Source organism: Macrobrachium nipponense, chromosome 44, assembly GCF_015104395.2.
Source record: "Macrobrachium nipponense isolate FS-2020 chromosome 44, ASM1510439v2, whole genome shotgun sequence".
Classification (NCBI taxonomy): domain Eukaryota; kingdom Metazoa; phylum Arthropoda; class Malacostraca; order Decapoda; family Palaemonidae; genus Macrobrachium; species Macrobrachium nipponense.
Window position 1 is genome coordinate 32,781,032 of NC_087221.1, and position 22,500 is coordinate 32,803,531.

Below are 22,500 nucleotides of genomic sequence, written 5' to 3' on the forward strand. Positions count from 1 at the left end.
TTTTTTCCTTTTTTTGTTCTAAAGCGGAGATGAAGGAAAAAGTTTTATACTGTAGAGAGGTACGTTCTGGTGTAGGTTGCCAAAAGGGATATATATATATTGTTCGCCAGAAATTATTAACTTTTAAAAATGCCAAGCAGAGTACAGCTCCACCTGAGATTTAAGTGGTTGACATCACGGAGGATATGCTATCTATGCACAGACACACACACATACATACATACATATACACATATACATATATCATATATATATATATATAGTATATATATATATATATATATATATATATATATATATATGCGAATACCACAGGAAAATGACAGGCAGAAGATCAGTAACAAGCGCTTTCCCGTGTGTATCCACGCATCGTTTGGGCACCAACGCTTGAATAAACATGGGAAAGCGCTTATTTTCCTGTGGTATTGGCTTATATAATAATGATGAAATCACTTTCATCTACTGTGATTTTTAAGTATGTATATATGTGTGTGTGTCTACACGCACACACAAATTACTTTCAAATTCTGTAGAGCTCTTGCCTCTTGCTTAGATAAATAAAACGCCTGTGTCACTTAGAACTACAGTTTGTTTCGACGGGAATACAGATCTACGCTTTCTGAAATGTGGGTTACTCGGGCAGTGCGCGAGCGTCCCCATTTATGAAAGCGTAGGTTTGTATCCGAGGAAAAATACAAATTTCTTTTTTAAAATTTTAAATTTTGTTCGATTCTACAAGGCACGTGAACGTGTGTGCTTTAGTGACACATGACAGGCACATGCTGATGTAATTTACTACATGTGAATGATTGAATTTCTCATGAATATATCAGTTGAAGTCTTTTATTTTATTGGTAGCGTGTGTTTTTTTTTAAATCCAATATCGGTGTCGATGTTACCTAAATTTAGTAGCTCAGCTTAATAGCTGGCAACAAATTAGCTCTTCGTGCATCTAGCACTTGGAGTATTCCAGGTTATGTGTATAATTAACGAATTAACGCCACTTATGACTTTGACAGCAGCATAGCCGAAAGACTGAGATAGTTTACTCGTTAAGTAGCCGGGTGGTGGTAGCAACTGTCATTGGGGATTCACCTCACTTTTAATTATGATAAAAATAACTGAGTAAGAAAATAAACAAATATGAATCATAATTAGGTATGTTGTGTCATCCGCCTCTCTATCTGTACCCCTGACTCATATTGGATAGGTTGCTTAGTAAGGTATAGCATGTATGTAACGTATAATTACATGCGCAGTACTTTCGAGGCGATGATGAGGTCACCTTAGAAGTGTCATTAGTTGTCACAATTTCCATCGTCACTGCTACGATATCATTTTGAAGAATACTGCGGGCGATAAAAATAAGTCGTACAGAAGGTAAAGACATGACGTCACTGTCACATTGACAATAATGTTAATTAAAGAACACTTGACAATTGTTGAAGTACATTAACAATAACAGCACTTAAAGAACATTTTGTAGTTGCTAAAGTAATTCTCAGAACTCCATATAATCCTGCACGCTTGTTTAAAATGGGTTAATAAAAACCATATGAATAATAATAAAAATAATTAAATTATTGCACACTTAGGTAACTACTAACCCGAGGCACTCAAGAACGTATCATGAATAAGCATAAAAAATTAATTGCAAGTGATCATTTCGGTGGAATTGGTGGGATCTTACAGCATAATTTCTCTTTCTGTGGACAGACTGATAGTAATAACATGGATGGCGTAATGGAACTTTCGTCATCAATCTTGAAAAGACGATCAAAGAAAAACAGAGAGGATGATCAACCACTTGATCAACTTGGATGAGTGGAGAGAGAAACTTCCTCAAACAATTTTGACTGCAGTAATTCATTATGCAACGATTTATCTTATAACTACTAAAATCAGCTCGATATGGCTCTCAGCGACACGAATATCTTTTATGAAAATGAGATACCGAGAGGAATTCATTCTGCAGTAACTAATACTACCTGTCAATGGAGTGGTGACGAAAGCTGTAGAAAGAGTGTAGGAAGGAAGGAAGAGCTCACTTATTCCCGAAGAGAGAGAGGAGAGAGAGAGAGAGAGAGAGAGAGAGAGAGAGAGAGAGAGGGTAACCTTGCATAGCGACAGCATACTGTAAAAAAAAGCCTCAATTGTTTATTCTCAAGACATATTTTTGCTGCCTTAGTGTAGTATACTTTATCAATGGAAATTTTGTTTCTAGATTGACTTTGGCATTTGCCTAACGTGTTTTGTCACGTGATTGCAAGTTTAGCCACTGTTTCACAGGCAGCGTTGCCATCAGTTTCCTGTTAACTAAGCACAAGATTATTAGCAGCTACCATTGGCTCCTCAGCTCACTGTGGGTGTACCGAAATTCTTTAAGTCAGCTGTGCCACTGGGTATAAATCCAAGTACTACAGCTGCATATATATATATATATATATATATATATATATATATATATATATAATTGTGTATGTATGTATACATATACATATTTGTTTAAATTTATACAATTATTTATATATTCTTTTCAATATTAAGTCATGTCCTCAACTACTGAGTCTTAGAGAAACTCCATAAGCAGACAGCATCTGCGACATTCACACACGCGCGCGCACACACCCATATTTATAATATATATATACATATATGTATATGCCCATAATGAATGTTTGTAAATGTTACGGCCACTGTATATGTGTTTGCAAATGCTGGTTTATGCGTGTCATTTATACGAACAATTGTACTCACCCTTTGCATATCAAGTTAATGATTTGCATTTCCAAGTCCTTTAAGCACTTATTCTGACAATGCTCTCGATTTCCCTTGGCAGCCTCGCCGACAGACAGACAGACAGAAGACAGACAGACGGACAGACAGCTCGCGAGATGTGTCGTAGTGGTTCTCTCGCCCCGAGCGAAATCTGGCTGGACGACGTTCCCATGAATCATTCTTATTATCGCATTAGTCTCGTTCCTTCTAACAAGGCTTCGTTCGAGCCATGATTTAGCTCCAGTCGTTTGATACTCGGCCCTGTGTCTCGTCCACCCCTCGCCAAGCCCTAACAACAAGGGCGATATCCTTCCATTATTATCGCCCCCAAGCGCTATGTCCCCTCTTAAATGCTGCCGTGTCTCCGGGCATCATTTTTGTTTTTTCCGACTTGGGGATGAGCGAGACGGATAGTCCAGGTATTCATCCTTGGGTCTGTGAGTGTAAATTCAGTATATATGCCAGGCACGCCTTCCCAAGGTCGATATCCACGCGGTGCACTGTAGGCATTGCTTGAGGCTCCTTGCAACGTCCTTCTGCCCTTATCAGCAACCCTTTTCATTTCTTTTGCTGTACTTCCTCCTATCTTATTCTCGTTCTTGTATCTTCTTTCAAACCTTTGTACTCTCAATTTCAACCTACAACGCTGAATGACCCCATAGGTCCCAGCTCTAGGTCGATGTTCACCTTTTGCGGGATGTTGGGAGAACCATCTTAGAGGGGTCCAGCCCCCTTCACTTCTTAAATGGGAGGGTATCTCCTACCCACGGTCTAGAAACCGTTCTCTCTCTAGAGTTTAGACCATGCCCGTACCTTCCTTCCATCTGTGGGCAGCCGAACCGGGTTTCTGCAAACCTGCAAACCCAGAGTTGATGTCTTTGTAATACCCGTGTCTCTTCCACACCCACCCCCATGTGCCGTTTTTAGGTTTTGATTTACAACTAGCATTTAGTTTTATCTCTTTCCAACGCCCTGCTTGCATGTGTGTGTGTGGAAGCTCGCAGTGAATTACTGTTCTTCATATTGGTCGCTTGTTTGGAACTATACAGGAGTACGAGGATATGTGTAGGAGTAGCACCGGCAAACACTTTGTTTTGAACAATGAACTTGAACACAGCATGAACGATATGTTATTCTGATGAATTTGAGTATATATGTATATAATTTTATATATATATATATATATATATATATATATATATATATATATATATGTGTGTGGTGTGTGTGTGTATGTATCTATTTATTTATGAGTTGGAATGTCAGGGCTGACGTTAAAAGAGGACATTTTCCTTTTAGCTGCTACGTGACAACTACGATTGATTGCTTTCACGCGTGCGTGTGTCTTGCAAACGTTCACACTTCTTGTATTTATATATGAATTATATATACGTATATGTGTATGTATGTACGTAAATATATACATATAAACCAGTTGAAGGAATGACAGATTTTATTTTCATCTTTACCGCCATCTTCGCTGTTATATCAAGGTTGATGTTGGGAGCGGACGCAAATTTTCATTGCCGGAAAGTGGTTGGAAGCGTATTGAGAATTCTAACAGAGTAACAATGACTACTTGCTGGTTGAAAGAACAATTTCCTTTTGTTAGAATAACAGTCTTCCGTACGTGAATTAAAAAAATTGCCATTTGTTGAAATAACCCGTTCATTGTGTCTCCTTTGTTGCAATAACAATATCCTTTTGTGGGAATATCAAGCTCCTTTCATTGAAATAAGAACACCGTACTAATGAACTAGAAGTCATCTAAAGGATGTTTTTCGTCATTTTTATTGTATTCGTGCCTAAAAGTGTATTCATTCTCCCAAAAATCATTACCTACGAAACAGAACTGAACTTCATTTTATTGACTTGATACGAATTGAAATAAGGTCACGCATTGAAGCCTGTTAAGGCTATAAATAAGGTCCTTTCACTTGAAGGACTTTAAAGGTCGAAAAAATGTCACGTGATCAGTGAAGCTTAATGAAAGTCAAAATAGGCTTATATTCTAGAGTCACATTAAGGATGGAAATAGATAAAATGAATCTTGAATTACTTATTAGGGTAGAAATAAAGTCACATAAACCCTGAAACATTCAATTCAGAAGCAGGGTCTCATAATTCCTGAAACATATTAAAGTTAGAAACAGGGTCTTACGATCCCCGAATAATATTATAGGTAGAAAGGTCATACAATCCCTGAAACAAATTAAAGATGGCAATAAGGTCACATGGCCCATACAGCACAACGAGGCTAGAAAGTAGGTTACGTATTCATTAACGCACATATTAAGGGATGAAATAAAGTGATAGTCAACCTCACCTTAAATATAACAATTTAAGACCACATACTATATATTACAAGATTAATACAAGGTAGAGGTAAGTCGTATTGACATAATAAGAAAAAAAAAAATTTCTCCAAAGTTTCTCAGGCGCAATCGAGTTTTCTGAGCCGCGGCCCATGAGACTTTCCGCCACGTCCCGATGTTGGCAATGTCCGATAGCGTTGCCAGACGCACAGTCATGGGTAGCTTTAACCTTAAGAAAATTAAAAACTACTGAGGTAAGAGGGCTGCAATTTGGTGTGTTTGATGATTGGAGGGTGGCTGAACAACAAACCAATTTGCAGCCCTCTAGCTTCCGTAGTTTTTAAGATCCGAGGGCGGACAGAAAAAGTGCGTACCGACAGACGAAGCCACCTCAGTTGTTTTTCTTTACGGAAAACTAAAGATGGGTCTCCAGAGATTCTGCTTCCCTTTTATAAGTCAACTGTAACATCACACATTTAAAGTTGAAATGAAGTTTGCGGTGAGTTCAGGAGAATGATTCAGCTGAACAATAAAATCCCGTCGATTTATTCGTCTCAGATGAGTCGAAAGACCTGAAGATTAAGTAGAGCTATAAATGTTCCTTTAGCAACACAATTTAGTTCTCGCGTACCCGAGGGCATCGAGAGAGGATTGATGAGGAGCTGCGTTCTATTATAAGGGTGCTGGGTATTTGAAGAACATTAAAAATAGGGAACAGGATCACTTTGGCACGTGTGGTATTAATGTGTAAAGTTGATGTTTGTCTCTTCCGATACCCAGAACTGCGTCTGAGGTCAGTCGTGAAGGTTTTAAACGTTAAGTTGTTATCTAGTCGTCCCTGAAGGGGGTTAGTGCCATCAGTGCATCTCACGTGGTGGACTGTAGGTAGGCATTACGTAAGGGTCCTTGCAGCGTCCTTTCGGCCCCCTGGCTGCAGCCTCTTTCATTCCTTTTACTGCCCCTCCGTTCATTTTCTCTTTCTTCCATCTGATTTTCCACCCTCTCTAACAGTTGTTTCATAGTGCAACTACGAGGTTGTCCTGTTACACCTTTCAGAACTTCTAAGTCGATTTTCCTTGCAGACTTGAATGACCTCACAAGGTCCCAGAGCTTGGCCTGTGTCCTTAATTCTCTGTTCTATTCTGCTATGCAGTCGTGTTCACCTGTAATTTAGTCCAATATAATTTCCGCTCACCTGCGTCCCTCCAACATGAGCATTTCAACTTATTTGAGTTTTCTGTAACCGAAAACTATTGAGATGTCCATTTGTCTGTCCGTCCGCACTTTTTCTCTCCGCCTTCAGATCTTAAAATCTATTGAGGCTAGAGGGCTGCAAATTGGGATGTTGATCATCCACCTTCCAATCATCAAACATACCAAGTTGCAGCCCTCTAGCCTCAGTAGGGTTTGTTTTATTTAAGGTTAAAGTTAGACATAATCGTGCGTCGGGCAACGCTACAAGACAGGCCACCACCGGGCCGTGGCTGAAAGCTTCATGGGCTAGGGTAATACAGCATTATTCACTGTGCAGAAAACTCGATTGCCCCGAGGAAACTAGGGCACATTTTCATCTATTTACCTCAATTGTTTACTAAACTGGAATTATTCACTGTACAGAAAACTCGATTACCCCGAGGAAGCTAGGGCACATTTTCACCTATTTACCTCAATTATTTACTAAACTGGGAATAATGTCATGCTTTGAATACACTACAGCCAACCCATCCTAGAACACCGGATTCGCTCCTTTTCTCAAGAGGGTCGGCGCCTGACCTTGGCCACTTGCGAAGGCAGTTCTGATATGAAATCAATCCTCTGAAGAGATATACGTTACGCCTTGGGTTTATCAACCAGCAAATCGCCATGATCAAGTTCGTTTGTGCTCATCTATTTAAAAGCTCAAACTTCGATTTTGTGAGGCTATCGGTTCAGTCCACTATTTTCATTATTCATATTGATAAGGAAATGCCTTTTACTTCAAAAGTAAAAGGTTATGTTAAACGTGATGAACATATTTGATTTATTCGGAATATGAGTATTTGCAGAATGTGTGAAAAATTACTTTTATATTTATATAGATGCGTTACCCAGAGAGAGAGAGATAGAGAGAGGACTTGATTATGCTTGTATCTGTTACTCATTAACATCATGTACAGCAATACGTTTTCAGAGAGAGAGAGAGAGATAGAGAGAGAGAGAGAGAGTTACTCGAGTATTTCTGTGACTTACTCATTAACATGTACGTCCATGTGCTTTCACAGAGAGAGAGAGAGAGAGAGAGAGAGAGGAAATTAGTTGATTATCTCTGTGACTTACTCATTGGGATTATGTACAGCAAAGTGTTTTCATAGTTTTCAGAGAGAGAGAGAGAGAGAGAGAGAGAGAGAGAGAGAGAGAGAGAGAGTACCTTAGTTTATTTTGTGGCATGACACAATGTAAATACCAGACGTTTTCTTTTAAAATGGGTTAGAAAAAAACAGCGCTGAATAATTCCGGATTGTGACTCAGGTCTGTCTGATCCTTGGAGGCGAAGAGATTCTCTCTCTGGTGTAATTACGAATATTACGTAACGCTTGAGAATGTAAATATTGCGAAGGGAGAGAGAGAGAGAGAGAGAGAGAGAGAGAGAGAGAGAGAGAGAGAGAGAGAGAGAGAGATGTTAAGGTAAGTCAGTAAATCCTGCTGGACGTTCTGTGCAAGCAGAGAAGTTATTTCTGAAATTGTGAGTTTGTGCATGCACGCATGCATGTGTGGTAGTGCTTGTTGCCTGATGCTTGCTTTGATCACAGGCACAGCTCTCTCTCTCTCTCTCTCTCTCTCTCTCTCTCTCATACATATGTAAGAGTATGTATATATGTACATATGCATATGTGTGTGTGTGTGTGTGTATTCGCAGACGTGTTATTGAGAGAGAGGAGAGAGAGAGAGAGAGAGAGAGAGAGAGAGAGAGATTTTACTACGACTTATGTACGTTCTTTTTCAATTCTGTTATTGTGTAGATCCACTTAAACGTCGCCTCATTTGTTATTCTTCCTCATCGCTCTATTTTGGCGTGATCAAAGGGTGCTTCATGCATGCATGCAAGCAGTCATCTAACAGTTTACTTGCAGACGTCGTTCATCTCTCTCTCTCTCTCTCTCTCTCTCTCTCTCTGTCAGTCTGTCTGTCTGTCACTCCCCTCCCTACTTCGCTTATTCATTCTCTCACTTCCGACGGGATACTCGCAGGTGTCACCGTCGTCTTAACTGCAAGAATGGCGGGTGATAGGAGGAAAGAGAAGAGGACCCCCCTTATTTTGGCAACAGAAGGTGGTTGGGGAGGGGAAGGGGGAGAAGATCCCTTCCCCCTCTCCGCCCCCTTTCCTTGCACTTTCCTCCCGACAGACGCCCTCCTCCTCCTCCTCCTCCTCCTCCTCCTCTTCCTTTAAACAGCCAGCACCTATCTCCTCCTCCTCCTCCTCCTGCCGTGGTGGTGGCGGTGTTGGTGGTGGCGTGAGTGTGTGTGTGTGTGTCTGGGACTCCCCCTGACGGCGGCGAGACCAGTCCTGACATACAACAGTGGCAGAGAGGACATGCAACGCCTCTGTCCGGTGCCGAGGACGTCGTGGCCGCTGAACATCCTTCGAGTGTCCTAGAAGGAAAAAATATATATATACAGATATAATTCTGTTGCGCTTCTGATTTTTGAAAAGTAAATTAAAGAAGGTATATCCCCTAAGAACTATGTCCTATAAGTCTCTATATAGATATATATCCTCGTCTGGTTATAAATCTTAAAAAAGAAATTGATTATGTCAACGAATCTTTGGCGGTAGAGAAATGTTTTGAATTGGTTTAAGAATGAAATAAAAAAAAAAGTATGGTGGGCTAGCAAGGAATGAGGAATAAAATTTGAAAGAAAGAAAGAAAGGCGAATTTTTCACTTTGGTTCAAACCACTGATTTTATTTTTTTCTGTTACGTTTTGTATTATGCAACAACACGTCAGTTCTGAAATGTCGATTTTGCGTGAGTGACGACGAGGTCGAGAAGGAACGGATGACGTATCCCCGCGGCTCCAAGGCCGACTTCGGCTCCTGAGATCACCTGTTGCGCGTGATGATGATGATGATGATGATGATGATGACGACGACGACGGAGGAGGCTCATCTTGTGACAAACCGTACTCCCCTGGCATAACAGTACCGGTTGGACGATCAGGGACGCCGAAAGAAATACAGCCTCTAGAATGTCCGCCTGTCCGCGTTGAGAATTGACAGAAAACACTATCGGTATCATTTAGTTTTCCAATGAAAATAAACGTGGTTTGCGATTGGCAGTCATGAAAGAAGAAAAAGGCTAGAATGCCCCAGATTTAATTGTTTTCACTTTCATTTCCCCCCACACCCCCTTTTATTTTTCAAATAGTTATTCGTTGTGTTTCTATGTTTTGTTTCCTTTGTCGCACCGAAAGAAGTTATTCAGTTATTACGTGAGTGTCGTTTTATGGCGTGAGGTCGACGGTTACCCAAGAAGAGAATAGACAGAGGAACTGTAACGCTGAGAGGAAAGAGAGAGTGAGAGATAAAGAGTGAGAAGAAGGGGAGAGAGTGAGTGAGAAAGAGAGAGAGACTAGGGCGTAGGGAAGAAGCTGGAACTAGACACGAGGAAGGAGGAGGAGGAGGAGGAGGAGAAGAAGAAGAGGAAGAGGAAGAAAGGAGAGAAGGAATTGAAAGTAGGGTGGGCGTGGTAAGCCATGCGCCCCTCCCATAGCCATGCTTCTAGACCCGCCCACCAACAATACCGAACATGTGCTACCCACCGCCCTGGCTACCCTAGCACCCGCTCAGGCACAAGGTACGTATGTACGAACGCCGTCGTCGTGCAAGTCTCACGACTTTTCGTGCAACTTCGTGAAGTCCTGTCACGTTAGGGAACTTCACGTTTCATTTAACTTTTACGTTTCGTCTTTTCACAAACTTCGGTTTTCGGGGCTCTCCTTTTCCGAAGTTCGTTATTACGTAACCTTAATAAATAAATAACTTGCTCACGAATTTGGGACTTCTTAGTAAACGGTACACGATTTGATTTCACTAACTTCATGTTCAGTCAGTCTTCGGTCTTCATGTTTCACTAGTTCAGGAAGTTCGCAATTTCACAAACTTTATTTAGAAACTTTTTTTATATTTATATTTAACCATTTCAGGGAGTTGACGATTTCACAAACTTCATATTTAGTAAATTTCCTATCTTTATGTTTAGCTATTTCAGGAAGTTAGCGATTTCACAAAATTCATGTTCAGTAAATTTTGAAATCTTTAATGTTTCACATTTCAGGAAGTTTGGTGTTTCCACTTCAGATTTCTAAATTTCACCTTTATTTGTTTCAACATTTCAGGAAGTTGGTGATTTCACAAACTTCATGATCACTAAATATTCGACCTTTATGTTTCAACATTCAGGAAGTTTGGTGTTTTTTCACAAACTTTCTGACACCTAAAATTTCACCTTTAATGTTTTAAACATTTCGGAAGTTTGGTGTTTTTACAAACTTCATTCTTAGTGAATTTCCGGTCTTCATGTTTCGCTGTTTCTGGAAGTTGGTGATTTCACAAACTTCATATTCAGTAAATTTTCGATCCTTATGGTTCACCCATTTCAGGAAGTTGACGATTCAACACTCTTCATATTTAGAAAATTTCCGGTCTTCATGTTTCGCTGTTGCAGGAAGTTGACGATTTCACCTTAGCAACTTCCTGAACTTCATCTCGGAACTTCACTGTAATTAGGGCCAGAATTCGCACTGGATTCGCCGTAGTTAGGCTTCCCAGGAAGAGAAAATAATAAGAGAAAGTTTAGGAGGTCATTCATCTTTAAGATGGCCAAGAATTTTAGAGGGGATTTTTTTTTCTTCTTTCGCCGCTGCTTTTCATCTTTTATTTATTTATTTTACTCTATTTATCTACCCATATGAGATGCTGTGGATCACGTTGCGACCCAGGGATTGCTGTGTCAAAGAAGTGAAATCTAGATTATGGTTTTCTCCAAAGAGAAAATACAATAAATAAACACTCGTCTTTATCCTTGAAATATCGGATTGGATCCCCTTCTAGATAACTCTGTGGGATTCGGCAGATTTTACGATTATTCTCCGCTTTTGTACTTTCTGCGTATATTAGTCCTGCGTTCTTTATTATTTATTCATTTTTTGAATGGTTAGATTTTTTATGTACGTAAAAGAAAAATGGCACGATTTTTTTAAAATGGCGTGCTTCCAAAGAATTAATAGTCTGAATTTACAATTTTACGTACAGGTAAGCATAATAAAAGAAAGCAGATTATTATTATTATTATTATTATTATTATTATTATTATTATTTTTATTATTATTATTATTATTATTATTATAGAAGTAGTAGTTGTTGTTGTTGTAGTAGTAGTCACCTTTTAAGCTCTACGATGCTCTAATGACGTCGCCTCATGACCGTTGAGAAATAACCCCTTGGTTGCATCCCTAACGGGCGATTGGTTAACCACACATTTCCCTTGGCCACAACGACTCCTATTATGATTGGCGATGTTGTTCGTGGGTGAATGCAACCAAATAATTGTCCTACTTACCGTCAGAACGCGGAGGAATGAGTGGCAACGCGCGTTTTTCACTTTCATTTTCGTTCCTTAAAAAATACAAACAAACACATCCATTTGTAAACAAACAAACAAACATCCATTTGTAAATAGGCGATTGGCTTCGAGGGGTAATCCCTGGGCTCAAACCTGAAAGGTTGTTTCATAATATAAAAAAAATAAATAAATGAAAAATAAAAAATAAAAATATTTTGAGGTCCAGAGCAAATGGCAGGAGGTCACTCACACTCAGGCCTACAACCCATGGAATAAAAATTCGTCAAGTAATTTAGCTGTCACTACAGTGGGTATTCTGAAGAAGGCAGTAATAGAACCCCTTTCCTATAGGATGGTGATGGTTAAACGTTGTAACCTCATTGCCGTGTATGAGTTTGAATCCCACTACGGAAGGAAGTTCTCATTCCATTTCCGCTGGAGGCATTACTTAAGGTTCTTTGCAGCGTCCCTTCGGCCCATAGCTGCAGCCCCTTTTCATTCGTTTTACTGTACCTCCGTTCATATTCTTCTTTCTCCATCTTACTTTCCAACCTCCTAACAATATTGTTTCACAGTGCAACTGCGAGGTTTTCCTCCCGTTACACCTTTCAAACCTTCTTTATTTTCAATTTTCCTTTCAGCGCTGAATGACCTCATAGGTTCCAGAGCTTGGCCTTTGACCTACATATTATATTCCATCCTATTCTATTCCATCCATTTCCCTTTCGGGTAAATGGCTTGAGGAAATATAGAAATGACGAGGTCGTTCTGGCTAATAAATAATGCCTGTTGAAAGTTCTTCCGTGTAATGACTGTGAGCTGTAGAGAGAGAGACTGTGCACTACGAAGGAAGTTGTGTATAGGGGGGTTTTTATGAGGCCCTTGTCCCCATCCTCCTCCTCCTCCTCCTGCTAACTAGGCAGTTGGTATGCAATTCGCACACTTTGAGGGATGTCATCACCCAGCGAGGTATCGTGTGCTGTTTTACAAATCGGGTCATTGACGACAAGGGCCTCTTGCATAACTGTCTGAATCGAGTAATAGGTCAGGATGAACGCAGTTTATCATAAAAAAACTAGTTCCAAAATTATTTAATTCTGTAATGTTATCATAAAAAACCTAGTTCCAAAATTATGTAATTCTGTAATGTTATCATAAAAAAACTAGTTCCAAAATTATGTAATTCTGTAATGTTATAATAAAAAAAACTAGTTCCAAAATTATGTAATTCTGTAATGTTATCATTAAAAAACTAGTTCCAAAATTATGTAATTCTGTAATGTTATCATAAAAAAACTAAAAAAAGTTCCAGAATTAGTTTCCTTCTGTAATGTTAATCAGAAAAAAAAACTAGTTCCAAATTATGTTATTCTTAATGGTGTTCAGTAAAAAAACATAGCAAAAAATGAGTTCCTGTAATAAATTGTCATTCTTGGTAAGGTTATCATAAAAAAACCTAGTTCCAAATTATGTTAATTCTGTAATGTTATCATAAAAAAACCTAGGTTCCAAAATTTTGTTTTAATTCTGTAATGTTATCATAAAAAAAAACTAGTGCAAAATTAATGTAATTCCTGTAATGTATCATAAAAAAACTAGTTACAAAATTATTGTAATTCCTGTATGTTATCCATACAATAAAAAAACTAGTTCCAAAAATTATAAAAAAAATTTGTAAGTTCTGTAATATTAGCATTGAAAGACTAGTTCCAAAATTATGTAATTTTCTTTGTCATGTTATCATGAAAAACTCGTTCCAAAATTATGTAATTCTGTAATGTTATAAAAAAAAAACTAGTTCCAAAATTATGTAATTCTGTAATGTTATCATAAAAAAACTAGTTCCAAAATTATGTAGTTCTGTAATGTTATCATTGAAAAGACTAGTTCCAAAATTATGTAATTTTCTTTGTCATGTTATCATGAAAAACTCGTTCCAAAATTATGTAATTCTGTAATGTTATAAAAAAAAAAACTCGTTACAAAATTATGTAACCTGTAAATTTATCATAAAAAAACTCGTTCCAAAATTATGTAATTCTGTAATGTTATCATTATAAAAAACTAGTTCCAAAATTATGTAATTCTGTAATGTTAGCATAAAAAAACTCGTTCCAAAATTTTGTAATTCTGTAATGTTAATGCAAATTCTAAAAATTATATAAAAAAGAATCCAATTAGATGTCGATAGGGAAAGAGAATCGAGTAATAAGTGAAGGTGGACCCATTAAAAAAAATGTAGTTCTAAAATTATATAGATATGTCATGTTACTGAAAATGTATCAAATTATATATAAAAAAAACAATATGATAAAGTGAATCGGGTAATAGGAAAGGATGAACGGGAGTTATCATGAAAAAACTGCAGTTCCAAAGTTATTTGAATATGTAATGTTCATACAAAATATAAGATTTATATAAACAAATGAACCTAGTTAAATTGCTGATAGGGAAAGAGAATCTTGTAATAAGTCAAGTGACACATAGAACGCAGTTGATGAAAAAATATTCTGCAGTTCGGAAATTATATAAATAATATGTAATGTTAATGCAAATTATAAAATTCAGTTTTAAAAAGAACCCAGTTAAGTGTCTGATCGGGAAAGCGAATCTATTATTTTGTCAAGATGGACCCATTTTATATAAAAAAATATCTGCAGTTCCAAAATTATATAGAAGTGTGATGGTAATGCAAATGATGAAATTCTGTATAAAAAGGGGAAAGGAAAAATTGAGAATAGCTTAAATACAATAAATGAACCTGTGTAGTTGAATAAAGGGCATGCAGAAATATTCAAGAAGTGACCTGTTAGCATTAAGCATGCAATTTGTACACACACACACACACACACACAGAAGCAAAGAACCTGCATATTCAAACGAACATGAACATATGTCCTAAAATTAGCGGAGCCACATTTCTTTATATCATGTTATTATTTTTATTTTGGAAGAAGACCCTCTTTTAAACATATTCTGTTAAATAAAATGGTAAATTCAGCGAATTAATCTTATATATTATCTTTTCTATTTTTCTTATTACTCGCTTTTCTGGCTCAGCGATACTTCTTAATAATTGGCCAATATTCATATTGAGAATAATGCTGAAAGTGGTATTTTATTTAGAACTGGATTTATTAGTCAAAATTCTCTCTCTCTCTCTCTCTCTCTCTCTCTCTCTCTCTCTCTCTCTCTCTCTCTCTCAGACATTGAGAGTATGATTGCAGTGGGTGTACAGTTAAACTACACTTGAATGATCACAGGTTAGCAATTTATACCTCTCTCTCTCTCTCTCTCTCTCTCTCTCTCTCTCTCTCTCTCTCTCTCTCTCTCTCCAGTCTAGCGGGATTTCAGAGCAGCAGCCAAGAATAGTCACTTCGGGAAAGAAGGGAATGTATAGTGAATCTCTCTCTCTCTCTCTCTCTCTCTCTCTCTCTCTCTCTCTCTCTCTTTTTATAAGTCTGGAGTCTCAACACGAGCTACGTGGTAACTCCCTCGGCCATCGTATCACCTGACGTGTCGCGTGATGTGCTCAGGTACGCTTGTGAATTTATGCTCACAGGCGCTAGTATCAGAAGGGGCTGTTAATTAAAAGGCTCTGGGTCGCCTTATCAGAGGTTAGAGGTTAGAATTGATTCTATTTTCGTGACACCCCACTTTTGCTCCTAGCTCCCCGCATTGAATTGCAGAGCAATTGCTATAGTCTGTTTAGTTTTATGTAAAAGAAAATCGTTGAGGTGGCTGTTTGTCTGTCCGTCCTCGGATCTTTAAAACCACTGAGGCTAGAGGGCTGCAAATTGATATGTTGATCATCTACCCTCCAATCATCAAACATACCAAATTGCAGCCCTCTAGCCTCAGTGTTTTTTTTTTTTTTTATTTAAGGTTAAAGTTAGCCATGATCGTACGTATGGCACCGATATAGGGGCCAACAACACAAAGCACCACCGGGCCGTGGCAGAAAGTTTCACGAAGTACAGAAAACTCGATTTCGCCGAAGAAACTTCGGCGCATGTTGCCTTGTTACTTCTGATCTAGCAAAAGATTGTTTAAAAAAATTCGGAAGTGATTGTGTGAATATTTATTCTTTACAAATACAGTGGCTGTAATCAGGGTTAATTTTAAAAATTCGGCTTAATCTGTTTATTTTATGTTTTAAGAAATACCAAAAATATTCATAGAATTTACATTGTAGAAAAGGTAGAAGTTATATTGTAGTTTGTAGAGAAGGTAGAAGTTATAATGTGTTTCTTTTCTTGGATTCCTGGTGTTTAATATTATTTCATATAGAACACCTAGAAAAAATATTTTACCGTAAAAATAGGAATTTTTTTTGATAAAATGTTCTTAACTTCGCGAGTAAAAAAAAAAAAATCCATAGCTTATTAAAGTAACAGAAATGAAACGGGAAGCTCGTTCTGATTGCTGTGAAGAAACCATTAGTTAGATATGTAATAATAAATTTTCAGCCTGGGTACTTAATTTTAAAACAATATTCCGATTATTAAGTAAAGCGTTCTCGGATGTCAAACTGTCTAGCCTTAAAATGTTTTGTGTGCCGAAGTGTCAAAAGACAACATTTAACCATTCTGAACCTCACGTTGTAGTACTCAACTAAGCTGACACGAGCCATCCTTATCCTATATAATATATTATATATATATATGATATATATATATATATATATATATATATAATATATAATATAAATATTATATATATATATATATAGATATATATGGATATATATATATATATATATATATATATATATATATATATATTATATATATTATATATAGATATTATAATATATATATATTTATTGCGTTTTTTTTTATGGGCTCCTTTTATTAGATGAAATTCTGTTGTAACAGAACATTTTTACCAGTCCATATATTTTATATATATATTATATATAGTATAAAATATATATATATATATATATATATATATATATATATATTATATATATTTATATATATATATAATTTGCCTGTTCGCTCTGGGGCGCAATTGACTTTTGCGCTATATATTTACCTCTTGTTGATTTTAATCTCATTGCCTCGGCATCCTAGATTTTAAATTTTATCATCTTGCACAAACAGACACCGAACTGTTTGAGAAAACAAGCCTTAAGCTTAGCGAATCTTCCGTCTTCCCAGCATCAGCTTGACAAAGATCTCAGCATCTGAAGTCATTTGTCGATGAGGGAATTAGACAAGTCATATTTCCTTGATTTGTGTGTTTATGCGTCGCCGAGGTATGTTTTTCTTCCTTTATTTATCTATCGCGCTCTCCATAAACAGTACCAGTTGGGATTGTTTGTCAGTGGGCGTGGGCGAGATTGGATCTACATTCAATCATGAAAATATTAGCACTGTAAAAATTTTACATAACTAAATGTTATTAAACATTTTATCGATTTTATTTTAAAAGTTTTTTTTTATGAAATTGTAAGTTATTATTATCGTCGTCGTCGATAATCTGGTTTTCGTAAGCAATAATTACAAAATATATTTTGCTAATATTGTACGTGCACGTATACTTCAAATATTATTATTAAAGTTTTTGTAACAAATGTCAAAGACGCATGACAAGAGCAGGTTTTCTAAGAAGGCTCAGGTTGCGATTATTTCCCTTTCATTTTATAAACGAGCCTGAGTTTTCTCATTTTCATTGATGTAGAATTAATGTATATTAGTGAATAAATTTATACACCTATGTATTCGAATGTTTAGCCAAAACTAGCCTTTATATAGACTTCACTTTCGATACACGCGCTTCTGTCTACCATTTTAACTGTCTGTCCAATATTACAATATTAAGCGCAAATATCTTGTCCAATATTAAGTCGTAAATACCTCTTCTTATCAAAATCGCCTAAATTTGGGAATAACTTACACCCAAAATGAATCATGTTATGATAGGTGCATATGCCCACCCTGGATTCGAACCTATCCACTAATCATATATAATTCCCTTTTGGTCTAAGTTATTCCTATGGTAAAGGAAACTCGGTTTTAAGGATTATATTTGCCTTAATATTTGATTGTCCGAAAACCGAGAGGGTGAGAATTGTTGATGATACTCAGACGTTGTACAAAGGTTAACGTAGGTCAAGGGTTTCATCAAACTGTTGCGAGATGGCTGGGTCATGTGGAAAGGGAGACCTAGAAATGGATATTGGAAGAGGAGAACCGCTATATACCGGAAACGGCGTGGTATTGATCAAAGTTTACTTTGGTCGTGATATTCAGGTAAATGGCCCAGGGTTTGAAAGTGAGAATTTGGCGTGCTTCTATGATGCTTTGCATTGTATGAAGAGGCTTGTACTGTGGAAATTTCCTGCACAGAATTTCATCCAGGGTTCAGCAGTGAACGTCACGTTGTGTGTGTGTTTTTTTTTTCTCCCACTGGAGTCACCTCCAGTTAGGGGGAAAGACGTTTTGGTAAAAAAATAAAACATAGATAAAATGTTTTAGGGTTGGTATAAGAAGCAGAATGGTATATTGTTGATTTATTTGTCCAGTGGAATCATGCCAAGTTTTCCTCTGTGCAGTACATTTCATTGCACAGGGTTTTTGGTTACATTAGTACTGAGGCTCCACTCGTAAACATTTAATTTTGCGACCTACAGAAATTCTTTTAACAATTATTATCTTATATTCACGTTGGGTTTTTTTATTCAACATCAATAAATAGTGATTTCTGTGTGTGTTTTTTTTTTCAGTTTTTCGTGGTATGATTATCACTGTAATCATTATATTGTTATAAAAGCTGTATATGTTAGTAAAATTCTGTTATTTGTGATTTCCGTTTTTTCTTCAGTTTTCGTGTTATGATTATCATTGTAATCATTATCTTGTTGTAAAATCTGTGAAATTTTATTTGTTCATTTTTAAACTGTATTAGATACTAAAATTATTTTATTTTCAATACCTCTTGCCGTTTTCATTTTATTTTAGGGAACGACTGAGTCATTATTAATACCCTACTCACAGCGACGCCAGATTAAATGAAGTGATCAAACAGTATATTTTTCCACCTTTCGACGGTCCCGTCTCGATTCCTGTTCGGTATTTTGGATGGTTTTCAGTCCTCTCTGTCGAGGCCCGTCCTTCAGTTCTGTTTCCAAGGAGGAATTGAATAAGCTTGGTCCGTCATAGAGGAAGAAGCCTTTTGCAGATTCCCATTCTTGGAAACAAATCTGTGCCCGTCGTTATTTTCTATTATTTTAGTGTTTTTATATTATTTTTATGCAAGAGGCCGAAGGGCCTAGTCAGCTCCGATTCTGTTCCCTGTCCTAGGCCCGAAGGGGAAAAGAAATGAAAAGGAAGGAAGGGAGGGATGATATACTTATGGCGTAGAGGAAGAATGGCTGACAGAGTGATAGAAAGAAAAAAAAATACCCGAAGCAGGAAGAGAATTTAGAAGCATGGTCATAAAAAGAAAGAGCGATTTCAACAGAGTGAGTGTGTGAAGAGAAGGCCTGGTGGGTATGACGCCGCTTGTTCAGTTGCTTCATCATCCTGTGGATGGAGTGTCCTGTTATGTCCACTTCAGAGCAAATGTCATAGTGCATTCTATTATATTATTATTATTATTATTATTATTATTATTATTATTAGGATTATTTTTTATTAAAAGTAATGGCTACTTCAGCAGCGTTACACTTGTAGAGATTCTTCTCTATTTTGCGAATAGCGGCTTTTTCCTTGCTAACTTAAACAGGCTACTAGAGCGCCTATAGAGGTCATGGTCAAATACAGGGTCAAAATAGGTGTATATATTTGAATTTTACAGATCAAACTAATAAAATAACCAATAATTCCATACAAAAATCCAAAAATTAACGATTTTCCTCTCTCCTCTCTCTCTCTCTCCTCTCTCTCTCTCTCCTCCTCTCTCTCCTCTCGTCTCTCTCTCTCTCCTCTCTCTCTCTCTCTCTTAAAGCGAGCTTTCGTTATTATTTATTATTATATTATTATTATTATTATTATTATTATTATTATGAGCCCTATTCTTAAGGAACAAGCCCACAGGGTCCACTGGCTTGAAACTCAAGCTTCCAAAGAATGTGGTGTTCATTTGATAGAAGTAACAGAAGGGAATAGGAAGTACCCCACATCCCATTTTATTATACAGATATTATATATAGCTATCACGTTAACACGGCGGCTAACAATATCAGAAACCGCGTTTGTATGCCACGTTGAAATTACAATCGCTTTGGAGCAGTTCTGCACTCTTTGATTGACCAATTTAGTATATTTAGGCTGTTGTTTCCTAAGTTTTTTTTTTTTTTATTTTTTTTTATGTTTTCTTTTATATTTTGAGGTAATCGCTCAGGGTGAGTGGTGTATGCCTGCTTATTCATGTCAGTAGCAGGTCTTCCCTTAGGAAATTCGCACCTGCTCGGTGATAGGATACTACTATTATTATTATTATTATTATCACTCGCAAACATATGTATACAGAAATAATGTATGAAAATTCGTAAAGTAACTAAGCCTACGGGCATAACCAGCCTCATTTCACGGGCAGAACCTGCTCCGTTTCAGGGAAACCCTTCTCACTTCCACCCACTTCGGAGGATGGGCGAGGTAGGATGAAACTCCTTTATAAACCATCTTAGGGGTCGCCACCATAACCCTGTCAAGTTTCATGCCCATTGGACCAGCCGTTTGGCCGTGATTGAATGACAGACGGACGGACAGACATCACGCCCATTATAGTAAAATTATTATTACTAGCGAACGGACCCATCTACGATGGGTGATAAAATACGGGTGCAGAAGTGAAAAATTTATATGTACTATTCGTTCAGCAATATTAAAATAAGGGCGATTTTTATACATACCTACTACAGAACCTCTTTGTACACAATATTATCAGTTTGTCCACAACTTAATTTCAAGTTGGCAGAGTCAGTTGCTCTGCTCATCGCCACATACAGTTGGCCATGCGTGAACATGGGTGACGGCAGAAACACATCAACACAATCCAAAGTCTGGCCCTGCGACTTGTTTGCAGTGAATGAAACTGCCTGCGCCGTAACTGGAACGGAAACTGGTTGTCCTGAGCATCAGAGGAATCCGGGGGATGAACAGACGTTTGCTGGTGTAAGGGCCCGTTGCTGTCACTGCTTCGATGATGTGGGAGTTTAGCTCCATTCCGTTGCAATGTCCATTGGCAGGATCGAAATTCCGAAGCAACATTACCGGGCAGTACCTCTTCAACGTTATTTTGTGCACTGGCAGTCCCGATGTATTTATGTTATTCAAAAAAATCTTGTGGATATTGATGATAATTTTCATCTTCTATTGTGTCCGAGCTGAAATATTCGTGACTTTCTCCGGGGAAGTTGTACAGATATTATGTATGAAAAATCGTAAAGTAACTAAGTCTACGGGAATAACCAGCCTCGTTTCACGACCAGAAACAGCTCCGTTTCAGGGAATCCCTTCTCACCCCCACCCCCTACAAAGGAGGGGGGTAGGTTGGATGAAACCCCATTACAAACCATCTTAGAGGTCTCCACCTTAACCTTGCCAAGTTTCATGCCCATCTGACTAGCCGTTTGGCCGTGATTGAATGGCAGACAGACAGACAGACATTACGCCCATTATAGTATGATTATTATTATATTGTTCAAAATATGAACCCTTTGCCTAAGGAACAACCCCACAGAGGTCATTGACTTGACGTTCAAGCTTCCAAAGAATATACAGAGAGACCCCACTTATTAAAAAAATTAATTAACGAAAAGAGAATGGTGTATTGAAATGCAAGGAGAATAATATTAGCGAAGTAATGTATTGCACCTCAGTCTTGTGAGGTTTATGGATTTTGAGGTGGTGCTCACCGGCCTACCTGCCTACTTGTCTGCTACCTTACCTGGCGTCCAATTAGTGGAGACGCCAGACGCCCAACAAACAAAGCAACACGCACCCACTATTAAGGTTAGCTGCCAGGCTTTCTTAGCCAGTAGGCGTTCTTAGCTATTAGGTCTTCATAGCTTCTAGTCTTTCTTAGCTAATGAGCTTTATTAGCTTCTAGCCTTTCTTAGCTACTAGTCTTTCTTAGCTACTAGGCTTTCTTAGCTTCTGGTCTATTTTAGCTACTATTCTTAGCTAGTAGGCGTTCTAAGCTACTAAGCCTTCTTAGCGAATAGGCTTTCTTAGCTTCTAGTCTTTCTTAGCTAATAGGCTTTATTAGCTTCATGTCTTTCTTAGCTACTAGGCTTTCTTAGCTTCTAGCCTATCTTAGCTGCTTTAGGCCTTCTTAGCTTCTAGTCTTTCTTAGCCTAGGCCTTCTTAGCTACTAGTCTTCCGTGCCTCTATAGTCGGTGAAAGTTTCAAGATCTCTGAAATAACGGCGCTAAATCTCGTTGTCAGGTTTCTCATAGAACCACTTCGTTGCAGTGTCTTATTATTCAGTGAGTTTCGTTATGCCATTATATTCCTTTAGTGGCAGGAGCACCGATGCCGAAAGTTGCATATGTATATGTTATATATATATATATATTATATATATATTTGTAATATTGCGTTTGTGCGTGCCTACAGCAAGTGAACTATGTGATATTGCAGAGGTTTCTACACATCCTGGATTCAGCAGTTTAATGATGTATGTGGAAATGACTACCATGGAGCTTCCCCTCTATGTGGTAGAACGGGAAATTATATAATATAATCTATATAATATATATATATATATATAATATATATATATAATATAATATATATATATATGGTGTGTGTGTGTGTGGTGTGGTGTGTGTGTATATATATATATATATAT

The 22,500-nt window shown here is 37.5% G+C and overlaps 1 protein-coding gene across 6 annotated transcripts in view; it reads left to right on the plus strand.

The window, feature by feature from the left end:
* The first annotated feature begins 8,638 nt into the window (after window positions 1-8,638).
* Window positions 8,639-22,500, plus strand: part of LOC135204157 (uncharacterized) — a 740,069-nt gene continuing 726,207 nt past the window's right edge. For 3 of the 6 annotated variants that reach the window (XM_064234193.1, XM_064234194.1, XM_064234195.1), the window contains exon 1: window positions 8,640-9,927. In XM_064234193.1, coding sequence (XP_064090263.1) covers window positions 9,846-9,927 — 82 coding nt within the window. In that variant the 5' untranslated portion in view covers window positions 8,640-9,845. Of the gene's footprint in view, window positions 9,928-22,500 lie in introns of all 6 variants that reach the window. The other 3 variants (XM_064234190.1, XM_064234192.1, XM_064234191.1) reach the window with 2 other exon arrangements.